At 41.4% G+C, this 22,961-nt stretch overlaps 1 protein-coding gene across 9 annotated transcripts in view; it reads left to right on the top strand.

The window, feature by feature from the left end:
* PRUNE2 (prune homolog 2 with BCH domain) overlaps positions 1-22,961 on the top strand; it is a 140,780-nt gene that overhangs the window by 90,983 nt on the left and 26,836 nt on the right. For all 9 annotated transcript variants that reach the window (XR_014172943.1, XR_014172944.1, XM_081930336.1 and 6 more), the window contains exons 8-9: positions 328-7,066; positions 7,497-8,295. Coding sequence is in view for 7 of the 9 variants with exons in the window: in XM_081930336.1 (XP_081786462.1) it covers positions 328-7,066; positions 7,497-8,295 (7,538 nt within the window). In the remaining 2 variants the exon portion in view is untranslated. The remainder of the gene's footprint in view (positions 1-327; positions 7,067-7,496; positions 8,296-22,961) is intronic.

Below are 22,961 nucleotides of genomic sequence, written 5' to 3'. Positions count from 1 at the left end.
TCTGTCATTTTAAAGTCTACTACTAGAATTGCTGTAATTTATTACCACCAGACTAGGTGCTGAAGTGGGGCCTGGATAGGGCAGGGGGTGAAACTGATTGGCTCAATCTGAGCAAGTTAAGAGGCTAAGAAGGACTGAAAGCAGGAATTTGTGATTTTAATGTGGGTTTTTAAATCTGATACTGTTATGTGTTCTGTTTCTTTGCTTCCTAAACCCCCAATACATCTCTAGGGGGCTTCTAAAAAGAAAACTTACGCAGTAAAGTTTGTTTTTAACTTTAAATTATGCAACAGACATGATAAATACCACTGCTTTTTTCCTCAACAGATTTGTTGTGAATTAGAAGAATGTCAGAATCCTTGCCTAGAACTGGATCCTCTGGAAAATGGATGTGATCAATTCCTCATTTATCACCAAGAAAATTCTTCAGCCAATTGCGATGAAATTTTTCTGCTAATGAAAGACGTTATCAGCAGGAGACATCCAGAAATGGCACCAAACAGTAGAACATCTTCCACTGAAGCGGTTGCTGGAAGCGCTCCACTTTCTCAAGGATCTTCTGGTATTATGGAGCTTTATGGCTCTGACATTGAACCACAGCCAAATGTTGTCAACTTTATAGAGAACCCTCAAGATCATAATGGATCTGTCCAAGCCCATGCTGATGCTAATGTAGATCTTGTGAGTCCAGACAGTGGGCTTGCTACTATTAGAAGCAGCAGATCCTCCAAGGAGAGCTCAGTTTTTCTTAGTGACGATAGCCCAGTAGAAGGAGCAGCATCTCATCACAGTTTCCTTTCCGGTTTTGATTCCTATAGTCCCATTCCTGAAGGAGCAGTAGCTGAAGAAGAAAAATCTCAGCCTAGGAACAGCAGCAACCATTTTGATCTATTCAACTTTGATTTAGCACCAATGGCTACAGTTCAGATGGATTCTTCTTATTCTGTGGACTGTTCCCCTCCTGATGACTTCTCCCATGACAGTGGTTCATCGGAAGGACAACCACCAACTGACTCAAAAGTAATTGATGAGACAAATCTATCAGAATGTGACATTGCAAATTATTCAACTGATTTACCAATGACAAGAAAGGAAGAAGATGAGACAATAAAATTTAATGAGTGTAGCCACCTGCAAGAACATCCTAGTGTGATAGACCTAGAAAATGACTCTTCCTCTCATCCTAAAGTGTTGAACAAGGTTGAAAGGAGAACTCCACCAATCTCTATGAACAGCCGTGTGGAATCTCCGCCTTTAGATGATGGGCCATCTTTATTTTGCCCACAAGATAAAATTAAAGAAAATAATGAAACTGATTATGTGAACAGTTCTCAGTCTCGTACAAGATATGGGAGCTGGTGGGATGGGTTTCAAATAGATTCCAAAAATGCTGTTACATGGAGTTCAACAGAAGCAGAATCTGTATTCCAGAGTCCTGATTCATGGAAAGAATATAAAACAAGTCTATTACTGAAAGAGCAAACTGATAGAAGAGCTTCAGATTCAGTCTGTATACAAGAGCAGCAGAAGCGTATGGATTTTGCAAGAGCAGGTATTTGGGAGAACAAGTTTGGTGCTACCCAAGTTAAGCAGGATTTGGGATGCCATCAAAAAGATAATGAACAACCAGTGGAGGACTTTGCTAGCATGTGGAATACCAGTCAACCAGTTCCTGCAATTTCTGGTCCATGGAATAATACCAATAGTAATGGTGGACACATCAACTCAAATTCACCTAATGTTTGGGCAGAAATTGATCATGACGGTTCTGGACATTCAGAGCGTACATGGAATATTCCTCAGGTAGATTTTGATCATATTTCCCCAATGAAACTTGATACATGGGTTATGTCTAACTGTTCACCAGAACACTCTGAATGCAATGATTCTGAACATCTAAACAGTCAAGTAGACCTAGGATCAAAGAATGGACAAGATAGTTCAATAAAAAACAACAGGACATATGAAAATGCAAATAATGATACGAGTGGCATGCTGAAGAATGTTAAATTGGCTATGGAACACCAAAGGGATACTGTACCTAAACCCAAAGAATTTGAAAATACCAATGAATGGGCCATGTATGACACAAACATTAGAAAAGAGGCACTTGGAAATCTTGTTTCTTGGGAAGACCCCTTCCTGTCATATAGAGAATCAGACTTTAACACCTCAAATATATGTGACGATTTTATTGTTTCTCCACCGGATACAAATTATTCAACATCTGACTCATATGTATCACCAACAGGGGCTGGAGATGAAAAAGAGAGTGAGGGCAAACATTATGAGCCAGTCTTGGATCAAATGGTAAACATAAGCTCGGGTGAACCTGAAACATACAATTTTGGAGATTTTAAATTACCACAAACATCAGCGGTATGTTCAACTGATTCTGACTATGGAAGTCGAGGCCCCTGGGAAGCACCACTTAATAATAAGAACCAACTGGAAGCAGTACATTCTGAAACTACTATTATAAAAAATATTGATTTACTTGATTTGAAACAAAAAGGTGCTACATATTTTTCAGATGACTACTGTGATCATGAAAGTAGTCCTTCAAGTTCTGAAGACCCTGGAATAATGATGTTTTCTACAGAGAAAAATAGCCACTCAGCTCTAAATAATACCATAGATATTGAAGGGGGAAATGCTGAAGTAAGTAGTGATGTCATCCTTGAGGACACAAATGACATGGAGAGAACATTTTCAGTCAGTGATCAAGTAAAAAGAAACAAACAATCAGAGCAGAACACCAGACTTCTAGATAAACAGTTGAACCAGTGGGATGAACAGCTTCAATACAATCAACAGGCTGGATTAGAGCACAGTGGCATCTTTTCTGCCTCAAAGCAAGTAGTCAAGCAATGTCAAAGAACAGATGAGGGAAGTGGGCAAGTCACCCTTGAAAATATTAGGAATGAAATGATGCAAAATGACAATAAAGACTTGATCCTTCCACTCCCTCTCTCGTCTAGTAATAGTTCAGAGGAAAGCAGGGCAATTTTTGGTTCTCCCAGGTCACCAGAAAAAACAAGATGTAGTGACAGTCTAGAAAATGTAGTAGCAGAGCCAGAGGAAATAAGCCTGCCATTTTCCAATGAGACTCATCCTGTCAATGAGGAAGAGAAGGGTGGATCTCTCGATAGCAATGCAGAATATTTTGCTACATCTCCCAAAAAAGAAAACAAGCACCTAGTTCATAGCCTTGACATGGATGCTTACCCAAAATACAGTTTAAACGTGTTATCTCCATCTGAAAGTTTGGATAGGGAACTATCTGCACAGAAGATCCCTGAGAAGGAGAGTGCATCCCCAAGTTCCTCTAGAGGAGAAAACCATCAAGGAATGCATTATCCAGAGTTGGTTGAACATCAAGATGTATGGGATAAATTGGAGAAGCGTATCTCTAAGTCAGAGCCATCAAGTTGTTTGCTACATGATGAATTGCCAGTACCAGTAGGAGAACATCAGGAATTTGATGAGTCAGTTGCTGACTTGAACATTCATAAATCTGATTTGGAAACTCCTAAAAATGTTTCAGGAATGCTTAGCAGTCATGGAGCATCTTTAGAGGATAAAAATCAAGAGAGATCAATGGAAATGCAACAGGATTCATATACAGAATATACTCAAGCCCTGGATACAATGGATAAGCCTAAAATAAATGATTTGTTGTCAAATGGAATGGATTTGTCTCATGATAGTGAGACTTCTGAAAGCTTGGAGTCTGAGAATAAGCTTTCAAATGAGAAATGTATTGATATTATGCCTCATCATGAGTTGTCCCATATTCTAGATGCCTGGAATGTATCGATGGATGAACAAGCACAGTCTGTTGGAATAAGCCCCAACATAAATGAGGCACTTGAAGGGTCAGATACCATGTATAATTTCCCAGAAGATATTCCTATCAAAGACACCTATTACAAAGAAGACACCACTTGTAGTGGTTCCATTGACTATACACACTCAAGTGCAACCACTCCCGATACAAGTGATTTTTCTACAAATATGCATATTTGGGATAGCTTTCGGGTAGCTAATAATCAAAAAGAAAATGAAGATGCTTGGGACATCACAACTGATGGTGAAGAAGCATCTGGAAAAGAGTTACCTGAGAATAAAAGCCAAGAAGATTCTGAAACAAGCACTGAACACAAAGTGCCGAAAAACTTAGAGCTTTGGAATGCTCATGTGGATGATGATACAGTATCCTCATTATCAAGTCCTGGAATTGATGTAGATTCAGAATACTTGAGTATGCAAGAGACAGGAATACAGGCAGCTCTACATCCTAACAGACTAGAGGCTGACACACAAGGGCAAGAATCTGTTCGGCCTCATGAAACAAACCTTGCAATTGATTCAGAAGGTTCAAGCACTCAGTCTCATTTCAAGGAAAATGTCCAAGTAGTCACATTAAATGAAAATTCAGAAGATCTTAATGCTTTTGACACTTCAGTGGAGGATTATGTTCATGAAACATCTGAATGTTTAGCACATTGGGAAACAATTCAGGATGAAGCAGATGACCATACTATACAAATGTCTGATATAAATCACGAAGAAAACCATGGCCCAAAGAATTCAGATCCTTGGGATGTAATAATGCAAGGTCATTCTGAAACCACATTAGATAAAAATAAAAAATCCATAGTGGACAATCTTAGATTTCCAGATGATTCCTCGGAATGGTGGAATTTACAAAGCCAAGATGAAAGTTCAATGGAAGGTGCACAATTTTATTCTGATAATGATTTAAAAATTAATGACACGGTCACCATTACACATGGTGCAATGCAAATACACACAGAAAAAAATGAAAAGCAAAAAGAACCAAATCTCCATGATGCTGCTAAGTTTGAAAATGAGTCTACTCAAGATAACAGTGAATGTGAATGCAGAAATGGAGCAAACTCACTGGCCAACAAAGAAGAAGAGTTGGATCAAGGTACTGTGAATTTTGAAGAGTGTTATCCACTGTCACCATCCTGTGAGGATGAAAGTGGTGTAAAACAAGAATCCTCTCTTACTAATGTTAAAGATCAAGATGCTCTTAAACACCCTGTTCCAGAAGACTGGCAATCAAACCTATTGAACGCACTTGCTCAGGTCGATCCAACACTTGGTCTGCTAAGAGATAAAATGAATGCACCATCTATCAATCCAAATGAAGTAAATGTAAATCCATTAGATAAAAAAGAAACCAGTGAACAATTTCCATCTAATCCTCCACTACCTTTAAAACCAATAAGGAAACCTAGCCCAAGATGTGATGAAGTTACACAGGAAAATTCATTTGTTCCAGATATATTACAAAACAACAACCCTAGTGATTGCCAGGCATTTACAGTTGATCCAGATTTGTGGACTAATGTTGAACAGCCTTTCGTCTTGAGAACAAATGGTGAAAATCCTGATATATTAAGTCACTGTGATCAAGACAGCAGTTCACAGGCCTCAAGTAGCCCTGATGTTTGCAATGAATATGAAAACAAGGAAACTTGTGCCCAATCTTCTGTCCTAACTGAACCTGAAGAAGCTATTCAGATGTCTTCCATGCTGTCAGAAATATACAAAGACATAGATGTAGTCTTTAATCAACAGTTGACAATTGACAGAGAAGAGTTATGTCCTGAAAGTCTGTGTCTTGATAATGAGACAAGTCTTGGTGAGTCCAACAAAGTAACACTCGCTGGAAATGAGGAGTTATCTGAAATTGGACAGGAAACTGTTATGCATGAATCTGACATAGCAAATAAAACTACTACTGAACTAGAGGATCTTCCAAGTTCCTGTAGTGAAAATTTGGAAGCAGAACTCATAAATCAGGAAAGCAATGCATATGAAAATAAAAACTTTGAAGAACAGGAAGGTGCAACTTCCTCAGACAAAATGAAGTCTATGGATCCTGCTGTTGCTCTGGTTTCACCTGCCGGGATGGATGATCAGCTGGAAGCATCAGATATGCATGGCCTCAGTAAGATGCCAGTTGCCACTAAACCATCTACCACACTGAATGAAATTAATCCTATTGCAATCTTAGACAATCATTCAGAGAAAAGAGTAGAAACCAATGAAATATTCAGAAAGAAGCATTCATTGCAAGCCTCCCTAGAAGAAGAAAATGAAGATTTCCTCTATGGTGCAGGAAGTCAATATGCCACTAATATTCTACAAGAACCTGAAAATTTGCAGGAGAATAATAGCCCATGGGTTGTAGGATCACTCACAGAACAATCACCACTTGCATGTACTTCTCCATTTGATGTATCATTTGGTCATGATTACACTCTTCAGAAAGGTGGCATGAACATTTCAGAATGTGGCACTGTTGATATCAAAGGTGAGGTTGCAGAATATTCTCAAGCAGATCAGGGTTGGGAATCACTGTTAGTAGAGTCTGACGGGACTCCTGGATCTTCATGCACTTTGAAAAAATTTGAATATGAAACAGATTCAAGTAATATTGAATCACCCACGGGTGTCAATGATATTGATCATTCAGAATCTATAGCTACTGATGTCAACAATGAGATTGCAGGATGTACTCAAGAGGGTCAAGTCTGGGGATCAATTCTGTTAGAATCCAGAGAGACTCCTGAATCACCATATGCTTTAAAAGAATTCAAATATGAAACAGATTCAAGTAATATTGAATCACCCACGGGTGTCAATGATATTGATCATTCTGAATCTACTGATTTCAACAATGAGATTGCAGAATGTACTCAAGAGGGTCAGGTCTGGGGATCATTTCTGTTAGACTCCAAAGAGACTCCTGAATCACCATATGCTTTAAAAGAATTCAAATATGAAACAGATTCAAGAAATATTGATTTATCAGGTGCTGAAAGCGCAAGGAGTATTTCAGAATCTAAGCCTAGTGATTCCGATGGTAAGACTGGGAAATGTTCTCAAGAAGATCAAGATTGGGGATCTTTATTGTTAGAACCTGAAGTGACTCCTAAGTTGACTGATTTTTTGAAAGAATTTGAGTATGAAGCAGAATCAGTTAATATTGATTCACCAGCAGATGGAGTCATAAGCATAGCCAATGGTGAGTAATTAATGCATTTACTGATAGAACGTGTGTTAGACAAATATACAGGAGATGTAGTGTGATGCTGACATATAGTACAGTGCCATGCATGTGCTTCAGAGTTTTAAAATTTGCTCTTAAATATTTTCTTTGTCATTCCTGTCTACAAAAGGCAATATTGATTATTACTGTTTCACATACTGGCAAAAGAAAGAAAAATGAGACTTTGTTGTCATCTGCATGTATCACAGAATATTGTATTTATATACTTTTTAGCAATCTAGAATATCTTGCAATTAGCACTATACTTATTCACTAAGCCACACTTAAGCAAAGAAAAAGAGGGGGAATAGAACAAGAGGAGCTTAAATATAATGTATTTTGCTTTTAATATTATCTTGATCAGTGACTTGACTACTTTAACTAAAATTGTTCTTTCTAATTTCAGAATCTATCTGTTATACACTGCATAATGCAAGTGAAGGGTGCAAGTCCATAGATAAGTCAGAGATGGTAAGACCAGAAAGAAAGGAAAAGACAACTTTGAAAGAAGCCGAAGATCAATCTTCACTAGAGATGGATTATGTCCTCATTACTGGCGAAGAAACTGTATCTTTGAGGAAGGATATCTTGGGAAGACAAGAAAGTAATTTCACTTCACAGGAAGCTACAGCAGTAGAACAAACGAATTCTCTTGAAACCTCTTCAGCAGAGACCTCGGATACATTTCAGTCACTCTCCATAATAAATGAAAGTGAAGGGCAGTCTGCTCTGGAGACTGAATGGGAATCTTTCTATTTGGCAGAGAAAAGTTCTGCTGTTGTGCCTCAAAAACTCGGAGATGAAAAGAAATCACCCAGAAGCCCTGCACGAGATCAGGAATGGACTATGATGGGCCAAAACGGAGTGAATGATATATCACCTGAAGAAAACTGTAGCATAGACACAATAGAGTCACTATCTAGACACCCTGTTAAAGAATTAGAAGGTGTTTTAAGTCAGGAATTGATATGTGAGACACAAGATGAAACTCTGCTAGAGAGAAACCCTCACAAATCAGGGCAACAAGAGGATGGGAAATCACACAATAAAGGGACAGATGCTCTTTTATTGCAAGTTGTTGCTGGTGAAGGTGAATTGGATGTCCTTTCACAACAACATTCTGTCAATGGCATGGTAACAGAACAAGAAGCAGAAGAGGAGACCCAGTTTGTTGGCAGTGAAAGAGAACTCAGTGCTGTAACAGGGTAAGGACAGGTCCACACATTTTATTTCTATTTTTTTCTGTATAAATATGGGGCAAATGGTCACAGAACCTCTGAGAAGCAAATGCTATTTTTATTACACAGATGGGGTTGGATAATAGATTCAGCTAGCAAAAGAGCTTCTGGTTAAGCAGGATGAGACATTCAGTTTTTACCAAACTCTCTCCCACCAACTGCAGCCCTCCATACAATACCCTCAGGAGGAGCTTTTGGTACAGATTGAAATGGGAAGGGGGCAAAAACCACTTGTACAAGTGGAAGTGCTTTCTACAGACACAAAGCCACCACTGGATACTCCCTATAGACTTTATACCTTTTCTTTCTTTCTTTCTTTCTTTCTTTCTTTCTTTCTTTCTTTCTTTCTTTCTTTCTTTCTAATTCTTTACTAACAATGGCAGGTTTTTTTAAAAAGGATCCTGCAATTATTTTCTCTGTCTGAACCCGAGTAAGCCTTGCACCTCTTGAAAGGTTTTGCTATGCTGAATGCAGGGATGAAGAATGTTGTGCTTCGTGCATTGGGTCCTACACCTTTCTTATTAAAGCAGCTTCTCACCTTCCTCTGACCAACTTCTTTCTTTACCCACTGTTGGGATATCCTATTCCTAACAAGCATCTACTCTAGGGATGTATCATGATGCTCTACTTTTAGACCAGAAATTCAGTGTTCCTTGTTAGAGTCCTGAATTTTGCAAGTGAGGATTGCAAGTGAAATTCTGATTGACTTGTTCAGGGAGTGGAGATGGGAAGGAGTATCCTGGAAGACGGTGTGGCTAACTGAACAGAAGTACTCTGTATTGCAAAGTTTTGTCCCAAGTCCCATTTGTACCAACCTGTTGTGAGACTGATCTCTCTACTTAAGTTTTGGTTAGGAAGGCTCAAGGACGTTGGCAAGGTGCTTGGACCAGTCAGGGTGACTTCTTGCGCTCTGGCCCCTTGCCACTTGTGGCTGATAAAAACTAGTTGAGAAGGAACAGCTGGCTGGGCCAGGGATGTGATGCTTCCTTGTGTGAGGGGGTGGTCCCTGCCTGCTTCCAGGAAGAAGTGCTAAAACAACTCAAAAAAACCTTCCCTGGATTTGGAAAATCTAAGTAATTATTGTCCAGCTGCCAGTCTCCCCTTCTTGGGCAAGATTCTTAAGCAAATGGTTGAAAACCTGATCCAGGTGCGCTTGGAGGAAACTGATTTTCTAGATCCATTTCAATCAGGGTTTAAACCTGCTTTTGGCACAGAAACAGCTTTGGTTGTCCTCTGCTGGGAGAGAGACAGGGGAAATGTGTCCTTGTTAATTCTCCTTGACCTCTCAGTGGCTTTTGATACCATTGATGTCAGGGACTGTCTGAACACTGAGGAGTGGGCACTCGGAGAAGTGAAGAGTGACTTGGAAGAAGGAATTAATGATCTGGGGGAGCCTGTAACAGCCAGGAGATGAGAGTCAGAGGCAGGAGAAGCTGCAGGACCGGAGAGTTAAAAACAGGTGCATGAGAAGGGAGAGATAGGCCAGGTTAGGGTAAAGGGCTCCTCATTCTGCCCCCACCTCTCCTGCTCCACTGTTTCCCAGGACAAGAAGAGGATTGGAGTGGGAGGAACAGAAACAGGTTGCACAGAGACATAGTTTTGCCTGCTTGCATGCAGCTCAGGTGAGGGAGATACATAAGCTGAGGTTGGAGGTGAGGCCTCCCTGTTGCTACAACTGCTTCATTGGGTGGACATCTAGAAATAGCTGAGGCATTTGAGACATAGGACTGATAGACATGCCTTTTCCTAACTTGTAAGTGTACTTTTGACAATAAAGAGTTAATTTCTCACTCTGGACATGCCTTGCCTGACAGCACCATGACAATCGACCATGGTATACATCTGGAGTTAGGGGGGAGTGGCAGTGCTTTGGATCTACTTGGATGGTCAGTTCCAGAGGGTGCAGCTTGGGGGGTGCTCTTCAGCCCCATGGAGCCTTCAATGTGGAGTTCCTCAGGGTTTGATTTTATTGCTCATGCTGTTGAACATCTAAAAGAAACCACTGAGTGGGGTCATCCAGAGTTTTGGAGTACATTGTCAGCAACATGTTGATTCCACACAGCTCTACTTCTCCTTTACATCTGCAGTGGAAGTGCTGAGCTGAAGGACAGTATAGAAATTTAATAAATAAATAAATGCTTCACTCCTTATACTGCTGGCAAAACTCTGTTCTTCCTCTGTGAGAAATGAGAAGGTTCATGTGAAGCATTGAATTGAAGTGGTTGCTGCTCCCCTCTTTAGCATATATGTTTGGTGATTTTGACAAAAGGCAGCACGCAGGTACACAAGCTCTTGTAAGAGGAAAGCTTGCAGTGTTGGTAGCACTTGCTGTCTTTGTCATTTGCATGGGAGACAGCATAGGAGCTGGTTCTGGGAACACACACAGCCACCAAAATGAAAGTACAGTTTTCATGGAAGCCAGTCTTTCGCTGCTGATAAATGTGAAGCGTTAAAGCTTTCCAGGGCTTAAATGTAATTTTTGCATTCCTACAGTCCTCCTTTGTCATCTGATACCCCAAAACAATACATATAACCACACCGCCATACTATCCTTTGAGAACAGATTTTGATCTTTCATTACAAAATTAGTTAATTCACATGAAAATTGTGGAAGGTTTGCTGATTGTTTCGTGACTTTTTAGTTGCTCCTAACAAAGGTGTAACCCTATTATTTGCAAAAAATAAACACCATGATGTTAGATTGGCAGGGAGGCAATGTGTGTGCAGAGCAACTGTTTACAGTACACAACTTTCCTCCTTGACATGATAAATTTTGTTTGTTTGTAACAAATTTATTTGAAAGAAACTGTTGTGCAACTTGGTGCCGTGTGGTAGCTAACCACCTGACTTACAAATTGGGAAGTCAGGACCTTGGATCAACTCTCACCTTGCCATGGAGGGGGAAAGGCCATAGCTCAGCACCAGCACCTGCCTTGCATGCAGAAGGTCCCAGTCTTGATCTTAGGCATGTCCAGGTCAGGCTGGGAATGTCCCCTGCCTAAAACCCCTGAGGGCTGCTGCTAGTCAGTGTAGACTGAGCTAAATGGGCCAGTGCTCTGACTCATTGCTTCCTATCTTTCTATCAGCTTCAGAATGGCTAGCAAGTATTGGCATCCAGAAGTTCCTAAATCAAATCTTGCCTCTGTCATGAAGCAGTAAGTAGCCTTGGACAACTTGCCACCTCTCAACCCCAACCCCGTCAGCAACATAGCTAGAATCATACTTACCTATTTAAAAAAGCTGCTGTAAGAATTGTGTCCAAATGCTAAATACTATTGTTGCTAAGTTCTTGCCTGCAATGTGGCAGTATATATATTCATTCCAAAAACCCAGGCACTGTTCCCCAAATATCCTGCTAAGTGTAGCTCCCCTTCGCCAAAAAGGGGGGGAGAGAGGTGCAAATCAGCTGCCTGGGTCACACACTCTGACCTTTAACTTGAGTTGTTGGGTGATAGCCCATGTGTTTAATCAGTGCTGAAGGAAATGCACTTCATTCTTAATTACCGTATTTTTCGCTCTATAACACGCACCTGACCAAAACACGCACATTGTTTTTAGAGGAGGAAAACAAGGGAAAAAACATTCTGAATGAAACAGTGGATGTATCATTTTTGTGCTTCATGCTGTAGCCATGGACATGCTATGTGATCTGATGGTGAATTTGGGGTGACCCAATGCAAAGATCCTGAGGATCCATGTGGATCCATGCTTTTTAACCACGTTTTTGCACCATTGTAGCCCCAGGCAACAGGGGGTGCGTGATTTTTGGGGGGCAGGCTGTAGCCATGGACATGCCATGTGATCTGACGGTGAATTTGGGGTGACCCAATGCAAAGATCCTGAGGATCCATGTGGATCCATGCTTTGTAACCACATTTTAAGTGGGGAGGGAAGGAAAAACACAGAAGGGACAAGGAGCACGAGAGGGGTGTGCAGAGAAGCAGCTGGCTAAGAATGCAGGAGAGGGATTTAACGGGAGGGAGGAAAGAAAGGCAAAAGTTCCCCCCCCCCAAGCACCCAAGCCAGCCAGCGCGCTCTCTCTCTCTCTCTCTCTCTCTCTCTCTCTCTCTCTCTCTCTCTCTCCCCCACCTGCATGTTTTCAGCAGCACCAGAGTACAGAGAGGAAGGAACGACACTCTGCTTTCCCCTCTGCTTGCCTGGAGGGGAGGGGCTTTCCCTGCTCTTTGTTCCGTTTGAGCAAACACAGCAACGAAACAGAGGCGGGTGGGCAGTAAGACCCCGAGGCAGAATGCAGGAAAGCAGGCGCTTCCTCTTTTCAGGTTTCCCTTCTCCGTGAAGCGTGATTTGATTTTTGCCTGATTTTTTGGCTCCAGGGACCACACATTCGCTCAATAACATGCACAGACATTTCCCCTTCCTTTTTAGGAGAAAAAATGTGTGTGTTATAGAGGGAAAAATACAGTATTACTCAAGTACCTGGTCCACTGGGCTCTACTTTTAGACCTGTCCAGATCCACTTGTCTGGGTGTTCCTGGTCTCCATTGTGAAATGCTGGAGGACTTGACAACCTGTAACAGTGTAATTATTTTTCGCTCTATTAGGATGCACTTTTCCCCTTCTAAAAAGTAAGGGGAAATGTGTGTGCATCTTATGGAGTGAATGCAGGCTGCGTGGCTAAGCCCAAAGCCATAACAGGGAGACGGAATGCTGCGCAGCGCTCCGTCTCGCTGTTCTAGCTTGGGGTTAGCTGCGCAAAGCCTCTTCAGGGCACCGGGGTGCCTTCACCCTACTGCCCTGCGGAGGCTTCAAAGGCTGTCCCTGAAGCCAGCACAGCAAGAGGCCATCCCAGAAGTCAGATCCCTCTTGCTGTTCTGGCTTCTGGGGTTCAGAATTTTTTTCTTCTTGTTTCCTCCCCTCCAAACAAGGTGCGTCTTATCGTTCGGTGTGTCCTATAGAGCGAAAAATACGGTAAATAGTTGCCGGGGCTTGGATGAGGAAGTCAACAGCAGTAGACTGGTGCAATATGAAATGGCTAGCTGGGATTGTGCTTTGAAGAGGAAACATGAAGGCGACCAGTTCGGCAAGACGGATGGACAAGGAACTTTGGGGCTCATTCCTGCCTCACAAGTGCTATGTTATTGTCCCTGCTTGACAGCAAGAAGAAGGGGCAAGCAAAAACATTGCCGTCTTTTACTGTGAAGGAAGCAGGTCTAGAATCAGACCCTCACATCCAAGAGCGTTGGCTTTGCCATCATATCTGTGGAGTGACCTTGCTCATACTTGAGTTTAATTAGAGTTTAATGCATTTAAGTTTTGTGTGTTCAAGTTCTTTCAAGTTGAGGTTCAATGTGAACATTCATACCCTTGATACACTGTAGTTATCACTGATATATCGTAAAAAAATAACCTAGACAGGACTGTCATGGCCCAAAAAAGATGGCTATGATTTTGGGGTCCTCAGCTGTCTGAGGGATGGATCCAGGATAATGGGGTACATTTGGATTTTATTCCCTACTCCCCAAAGTGCAGCCTGAGCTAGCATAATCTAGTACATTGATAGTTTGACGTTTGCCCCACCAGCACACCCCACAGAATTCTCCATAGAATTCTTTTTCATGCAGAGTATGAAAAATAAATATGCTATGTAACTTGTGCTGCTCAACTCTGCACCACAACTTAACTGCTAAAATGCTTTCACTGAGCATGTCAAAATAATTATGTCTCATACTACCTTGAAAAATTGGGTTTGGGCTATTGATTAGAAGTTTGCTGCTTTTATCTTTCTCTCACCGTAGATTTTTACTTCATCTCTGGATAAAAAGAGCAGAGTTTTTCAAGCTCTGTCACTGATTTTCTTAGTAAATGTGGATATAATTATGCATCTGGGGGGGGGGGTATATATGCATATATATTCCGAGCTTGACACAACTCCACAGGGGCCATTAAATTATCATAATTTGCAGATGAATTCTAGTGCTTCTCAGAGCTGCTGTCGCTTCTGGTATATACAGCAGAGGCAGGTGATCATCCTTATTTAGAAGTACCACTAGTCATGTGACCAGAAAAATGGTGGAGATCTGTATTGCTACTGAGCTGCTATAGAAGGGAGATGCTGAAGCAAAGTATTAAAGCATCCTTTTTTTTATTTTCACATTGGAAACTAGCCTTCTAAGCTTCTAGAAGGTAAGCACATTGGTTTTCGTACTGAGAGATTGACAAGGAATGTGCTTTTTCTACTTAAAAGCTCTATTGTTGCAGCATTGCAAGGGTGGGTAGAGAAGGGGGGAAAGAATATTTGTCAGCAGGATGCAAAGCGTCCACTGCCTCATTACAGGAAGAAAATAGGCAGCTGTGCCTTAATTCCGTCACATCTTTTTATGAAGGGAACTGTACATGCATTTGATGGACTTGTCATGCCAGGAAGTGGATGCGTTTTGTGCAATTAGGGAACAAAACTTTCCTGTGTCTTTAATTGCTTAAGGCTCTTCACTATTGTCATTTCTGCATAGCTTTCTGAGGAAGGGGGTGGGGAGAGAATCAAGGCGCTGCCACTGTCTGAGGGGGCTAAAAGCCTCCCTAACCAAGGGAGCGTTATTTGCGATCCCTTCTGCCTTGTAGCCCAGAAGGCAGACACAGCTGCCCTCTCTTTGATCCTTTGATCTGAAATGAAGCATATGACACTTTTTTCTTCAAGCATCCTCCTGGATCATTCGGGTTAAAAAAAGAAAAGAAAGATACTGTAATTTTTCAAGAGAGAATTGGGTGTCAAGTGGACAATGAACAGGAATGCAAAGCTTGGAAAGTCTTATGAGCACTTTTGAAATGATAGCCAGAATTGCTGCTAGTTTAACTGTCAGCGAAATAAGATGGAAAAATTCCTGTGAGAAACTACTTTGAGGTGTGGAGGGTTTAAAATATGAAGTCTTTAAAGCATAAGTGTAAAGAGAGATGTTGTGCATGTGATTAATCTGATGGTTATAAATTCCTATGAAGCAGAGTTGTAAATGGGGTGGGAAGTAAGCAGGTCAGTATTATGCCTTTTTAAGCCACGTGAAGTTAATGTGTTTGGATATAATGTTAGGCTCGGAATCAGGAATCTATGTTTTGGGTCTTTCTCTCATTCTTAGTCTGTAAAGCGGTAGTTGTAATGTCTTACATCATGAAGCTTATAAAGCAGTTAGTAAAATGATAAATAACAGTCTTCCCTGTGAGAAGACTGTGAACAATCCTGTAGCTGTTGTGGAAATGCAACATGAAATGAACCCTCTTTAGGAATCTCAATCTGACGTATCTTCTCAGCCACAATAGCTTTCTCCCTCATTTCCCCTCATGTTTTCATTCTTACTGCAAAGATAATAGGAACTTCCATCTTCCAGTGATCAATGCTGTCTTCCATGCTGTCTGGGGCTGATGACAGTTGTAGTTCTGGAGGGCACCAGGTTGGCAAAGGCTGATCTAATCTTCAGTGTAGTGTTATAGGAAGTCCAAAAAGTCTATATAGTTGCACCTTTTTATATGGCTGCTGCTAATCACCTTGTGACCCCAATGAGGCAGCTTGGTCTTCTACATTCTTTTTTTTAAAATCACTGTACTCTTCTAGCTGATTCCTACAAAAGATGCTGCCCTCCCCTTCAATTCACTGAGCTCCCTCTCTTCAAAGCTCTCCTCTCGCATTCAGACTTCTGCAGCCTTTGCATTTTTGGCTTTGGTAAATCCCAACTTGACCCACTTATAGCCACTGAAAATGCTGTTGCTAAGACAATTTCACTGGTTAGGGCAGTTAGTGCGCCAGATTCTGACATCAATTCCTTTTGCAATGGGCTCAACTCACTTCCTTCCCCTCCTCCCACCGGCCAATATTAACACACCTACTTTCCCGTTTTAGGGCTTTCCCATGCATATTCTCAACCTAATTTTTGGATTTCCACATACAACCAACACTTAACGGCTTGGATCAACAGCCTATTAAATCAATATAGCCCAGGGCACCCTACCCTCTATTTTCTTCAGCTTTTATTTATAAAAGAATTATGCTGCTCAGTATAATAAAAGTATCTATGCTGTCTTCATAGAAAATAATAAAAGTACAAACATTAGCATTCAATAAGGTTCCTAAAATCTAAGTGAAAACAGAACAATACTGTGGACAGTATAAGCCAGTATAGGCAATTCAGCATGGAGTCCTGGCTGAAATTCATAAATATTATTGCAGACATACAGTATTAATAAAATATTGTTCATATGATTAATACTGCAATCGTATTCACACTTTCCTGAACAAAGTAAAACATAGTAGTAAATATGGATATGATAATGCTTAGTATTAACTCCTCCACATCTTAGTAATGCCACCATAACAGGATCAGGTCCCTGTTTAAATATACCCTTTTTATTATTTTATTTTTTAAGCAGGGTGATACATACGTAGCTAGCTGTGAACGATTTGTTGAAATAAAATGTTTTGGAGACCATGCAATTGTCATTGTCATGACAGGGGTGGGGGCGGATAATGAATAGGACTGAGGCCACCCTGTGATAGATGATAGGTTGCATTCATGTTTCCCTTTCAAACAATGGCAGTTTATTCACAGGTTAACAAAAGTTCTGCCATCTTCATACTTTATTTCAATGCTGGTTAAATTTCAATGCTGGTAAAATCTTCATACTTTATTTCAATGCTGGTTTCACTCTAAGAAGAAAAATAGTGGCTGGCTGTTCTGTTATTCCATAGCATTTATTTTGGAAATATTGAAGAATATGAATGATGGAAGATGCTACCTTTGAAAAACACACTCTCTCCAATGCTTTCAGAACTGACGTTTTTGTATTTTCCTTCACAGTGTCTTTTTTGACCATCTTAGGGGGGAAAGCAGTTAAGTATTGCTAGACGTCTTGGCAGCAATTTAACACCAAAATAATGCTGCAGTTACTTCTGTACTGAGCTAGGGATACCAGGTGCTGGGAATCCCAGGTGGGGAGAGTGCTGTGGTGCACAGGTCACACTTGCAGGCTTCCCAGAGGCATCTGGTTGGATGTTGTGAGAACAGAATGCTGGACTAGATGGTCCTTCAGCCTCAACCAGCAGGGCTCTTATGTGTGACTCAAGCCCTACTGTGGGAAGGTATGTGGAACCTCCAGCAGTAAATCACTGTACACCTTACCCATCCAAACAATTGTTTCCTCACTTGCATAGGTATTACAAATGGATTTGTAGAAAATGAATAAGCATTTTAACTTCCCTGACAATAATTTTGTTGATTGCATCAGGCATTCACTTCACCTTTCCTCCCTCAGTCAACAATGATTTACTAGGCAATTTAAAATTTGCATGCATTCACATGAATTAGAACAAGGAAATGAACTATAACCTACCCCTGCCCAACCCTAGAATGTGAAAAAACTTAACATGCAATATTAAGTGCTTTAGGTGATGATTATGTACATGGTGCTTTTCAAAGAATGAGACAGCAAGATACAGCAGAGACCAGAGAGGAAGGAAAGGGATATGTAAACAAGCATAAACAGGGAGAAAATATAAATCTCAAAAGACCTTTCCAAAGCTATACATTTTAGCTGGGTTCTGTGAACTAATTTGATCCCTCTGCATAGTGTTGATATGCCATCCATCAGATATACAGAGTAGCTCTTGAGAGGCAGCTCTTGAGTTGCAGCATCAGCCACAGAAATTTCTTGGTCTGCAGAACAAAGAAGTTTGGTTTTGTTTGTTGGGCCATCTAACAATCTGCCTAAACTCTTCCAGTACTGAGAAGCTGGGGCTAGGAATACAAACCACTTAAGGTATAAGTTTTCTCTTTTTAGAGTTCAGGAGATTCTCCAACCAGGGCGTTCTTACAAGTCAGAGCCCTCACCATGTAAAAATCCAGTTTTAGTAACTATGTTCTTAAACTGCCACTGAGATTCTTTACACTGCATATGAGGCATGATTTAACATTAGATATGAGGCTCGCTCCAAATGTTTTTGCTTATGTATTTCAGCAGACCCTGAATAACTTTGCCATTTGCCAGTTTGACAGTGATTGAATTCCTGTCAGTTTCTCGGCAGCTGATTGGTTGTGTCTCAGGTACTGCTGCCATGCTCTACGGCTGCATACATGTCATGTGTTTGAAGTACATGGCTTTCCCAAAGTAACCTGGGAGCTATCGTTGATTGACGTTGCTGGGAGTGGTAGCTCTCTGAGGGGTAAACAACAGTTCTTTGGGGGAGTATTTTAATTGCATAGTGTATTATACACAGTCACTATTTGGTACTACCCATTTCATCTAGTCATACTAACATTCTTTTGACAGTAATGAACTTATCTGTTATAACCTTACTAATAGCTCACTGCATCTCAGGTCCTCTGTGGCTCACCTCTGTTAAAAATTTTGCTTGTGTATAGTAGCTTTACATGCCCTTTCTTGCCAAATTGTTGGCTTAGAACCAACTTAAAAGTTTATTTTCATAGCCACTGTTTCACCATATCAAAGGAAAGTGTTGCACCAATTCTTAACTAGCATAGTTTCAATTTATTTGTGTGGTTTTTTTCTTCCTTTTGTACCCTCACTTTATTTTAAACCCTCAAAGAAAGAATATCATTTATGAGAGAATGAGCATTGCTCAGTGTCAGTGCACATTCTTTGTTCCAGCTAAATAAACCTAGCTCATGTGACTGGGACCTCTGCCTGGGACGCTGGCAAGCTGCTCTCAGTCAGGGTTGATATTACTGGGCAAGATTAGCTTTTAATGATAGGTTCTTATAAAGACAGATTTTACTGAGCAACAGGTTTTGTGCCTAAGTGAGCCTAAAGGAATTGGGTTCTGTCCCCTGTGGTTTCAGATGTTATTTCCTTCCTCTGAAGCATCAGCATTGGACAAAAAGGACACAGCAGAGAGGAGATACTACGGGCAATTCATATTGTCACAAATGTTGGGTGCCTGCAAGAGCCCTGGGTCCCAGGCACACACACAGGGTCTGTGTCCCTTTGGAGAATGGAAGACCCCCAAAGGCACCGATCCAGCAGCCACCTGCTTCTCCCTGAGCACACAGCAAGCTGCCACCTCTTCCATGGGTAAACCGGCATCCACTGCCTTCCTTGCAGGTGTGGGTTCCTCTCCCATTTCCTCAGGCACAACTTCCAGCTCAGCTGGAGCTGACTGCTCTCCCACTCCAGCCAACTTATCCTTTTCTCTGTTGCATTCACCTACAGACTGCAACTCCCCACAGTACGAGCCCTTCAACTGCCCATCCACGATTTTGACATCTCTGGCAACCCCTTCTTCTTGGGTGCCTGGCAGCTGGAGATCCAGGTCACTTCTAGACCCCTGTAGCTTCTCATCTCCCAGCAGGGCGCTCCCCTTTCACAGCATTACACTTTTCTCCCCAAAGAGAATCCCGTTGCAATGGTCTATCAGTTGGTCTATTTCATTGAACTGCTTGTTCACATGCATACTCCTCTGTTGGTCCACCAAGGTGAGTTGCTCGAGGAATGTTGTTGCTTTCCTCACCTCATCTGGAGTTGCATCTTGCTTTCCTTGACTGTGCCACACACACTCCTTTCGCAGATGATTGAATTCACTGCACCATCGCTTGTCCTCCAGCACCAGCTGCCTGCACAGGAGCATGGACTGCTGCCAAAGTGCCACTGCCTTTTCTGTCTCTGCTAGTTTTCTCTCCAGCTCTAGGGTTGTTGGTTCTCCTCCCACCATTTTTTACTTCAGGCGCACGTCACTCCTAGGCCTTCTCTCCACGAAACAGATCCCACTTCTGACACCAGTGTTACAAAAGTCAGGTGCCTGCCCCTCTCTCTGCCAAGCGATAGCAATGGTCCATGGGGTCTCAGGCACAGGGTTCATGTCCCTTTGGAGAATAGAAGACACGGTGGAGACTGTTGTGCTTTAAGAAATATGGCTTATTCACCTATTTACACCTTCGGCCTGCATGGACAGAGTCCAGACTTTATGGCATGGTCAGTTCAAGAAGCAGTAGCACAGGGATCCTACTGCCTCCCTCTCCAAGATGGATCTCACCACCACCCCAGCAGTTACCCTGGCAACATTCCAATTCCCCAGTCTCTGTTCACACCTGGGGGCAAGAGGGAAGTTCCCTTGTATTGTTAATGGCCCTCTATTGTTCTCTTGATAGCCATAGCTGGGCCAGGTTGGTTTGCATAAACCAGCCCAGGAATTCTCTGTCTGCCACAGTTCTGCAGTTTATGTTTTAATCTATATCCCAATTAATCCAAATCCTAGCATTTATTCATTCCTAGGGTTTAGGGGGAACCCCCCCCCCCCACAAATCTACAGCGATATGTTATTGGAGCAGCTGCCACCTGGTTGTATCTCATACTACTCTGCTGGTACCTGTAAGGAAGAACCATATCAGTTAGGCATGGTTCCTTCCCATGTCAATGTCACCCAACCTCAAAGGATGAATGATACAAGTAGGGGAAAGAACCACATAATTGGTCCAGGCCCCATGATTCATTTATTATTTGTATGGATTTTCCCAAACCAACATGAGCTCTAGAGGCATGGAAGTGGCAGCTCCAGTACAAAACACAAGGTAATGTTGTACAAGGAATCCACAACACCTTAACAAAAATCCAACAGCAGTGAGAAATATTGCGACTATAAGGGAACAAAAGGAAAAGTGAAAAGAGGTAGGAGGATAGAGATTAGTAGAAAATTGCATGTTACTGCTGAGGTGGGCTAGCAATGTATAGAAAAATAAGTTGGGGGAAAGATCATAATTTTTATCTCACACTTAAAGATATAAAAAGAGCAAGGAGGCATCTGCAATACATGATTGCTAACATGTCACATCACAGATATCAATATGCTGCAAAATCAAGCTTCTTTTTTCCCATGCTGTCAGTGTGATAGAACTCAATCCTAGGGTGGCATGAGTATCAAAAAGTGCTGAATTCTGTTGATACTGTATAGATAACAGCCTACTCTGCTATTTCTAGCCTAAACTGTAAGTGTGACTAACTAGGCTGAAATCCTAACCCTACTTACCTGGGAGTAAACAAACTAAATTTATTACGATTTCTTTTGAGTAGGCATTATAGCACTTTTTCAGAATGCACCATATTCACTGGGAACATCACAGTCTTTCCACTCTGACTGTGTTCACACTTCCATTTACCGTGCACTCACTGCGTTTCCAGTGCTGGCTTTTAAAATACAGTACGTGTCCACATGATGTTTTCCTGTACTTTGTTATAACATACTACTATTTGATGTATTGTTTCTAAAACCAGCTTAACACCAATTCGCTGTGCTTAAGGGCTGTAATGTGAACACACCCTTAGCTTAGCTCCTCATCTATATATACCTGTGAATGGTAGACCCAGTGTTTTTTTCTGGGAGTGTGCAGGGGTACGCATACCCCTAAACATTTTCTGAATCTTTGTACTTTTGTCCATTTACTGTATTTATTTTTCCTGATTTGTACTATAGAATGATGATTTTTCTTGAGTCAAAATGAGAGTACCCCTAAACATTTTTAAAGAAAAAAAGCACTGGGTAAACCTATTGCAAATCTACTGTATTACAGTATTGGGTAAATTAAGATGACAAGGATAGTAAAATACTTCAAACTTGGAGTAATAGAAGTAAAACATTTCAGTCGACAGTAATGATTATATTTGCTACAAGAGTCAAATCTTAACTGGCGTGGGGCTGAGATGGAAATGCTCACTTCTTAATTTGAGACTATTTTAGCCCTGACGTGGTACAGAATAAAAGAGAAAATGTTCAGGATTGTCATTTGCTGCTTCAGGCTCAGTCTTGCCAGGTGGTTGGCAGCTGCATGTTCATCTGAGATGCTTTTTGCTATCATTCTATTCATTCCTTTATACAGTACTGGAAGCAAAAGTGCCCCGAATACAAAATGTTTTGGCCACAGTGTCAGCGATGGCTGGTGCCCTTTGGGAATGGTAGAGTGGAAGAAGGCAGGGAGACCAAGAGTAGTTGGAGCAGAACCCAGAGGCTGGTGGAGCCAACCAATCCTTTGTTTGTCCCCGTCCTCTTCCCTGATTAGTTCTACAAGGGCAAAGCAGAGACGAAGGAGGAGGAAGCTCACAGTCGGGGCCCCTTTCACTGGGATCTGGGAACCGACTGAGGTTGGTGGGGCAGTGTCCCATGTGTTATAAGAAACACACACACACACACACACCCCCGCTTGAAATTGCAGTGAAATGTTTTCCTGAAATACTAAATATACTGATAGTCAGCCATCAGCTATAAATTGCCAAGTGGTATTTCTGATTAGTAGAAGCACTGAATTCTGACATCATCATGGCAGAAACTTCCTTTATGACCTCTAATAGATGCTTCTAGATCATCAGTAAAACAGAAATAACCACAATGATTAATCATGCAATCCTCTCCTACAGCTGTGGTTGTGAAAATTATTTGTCAATATTTATACACCATTTTGTACTGCACATATTATGGATAATTAAAACATGTTGCTGCAGAGAAAGAAGGGCTATCTAGGCATCTCACTGTGGATGTACAAACAGATTGCTGTACTGCAAATTAAATACCAACAAACAGAAGACAAGGCCTTCTCTACATCGGTTATCTTAATTATGCTTTGCTAATTAAGCTGCAAGAAGGCCAAGGTGAGCTTATTAAATGCTGCAGAATGTATCTAGAGAAATTT

Source organism: Podarcis melisellensis (assembly GCF_964234715.1).
Source record: "Podarcis melisellensis genome assembly, chromosome: 11".
Taxonomy (NCBI): domain Eukaryota; kingdom Metazoa; phylum Chordata; class Lepidosauria; order Squamata; family Lacertidae; genus Podarcis; species Podarcis melisellensis.
This window is presented reverse-complemented; position numbering and strand designations above follow the sequence as displayed.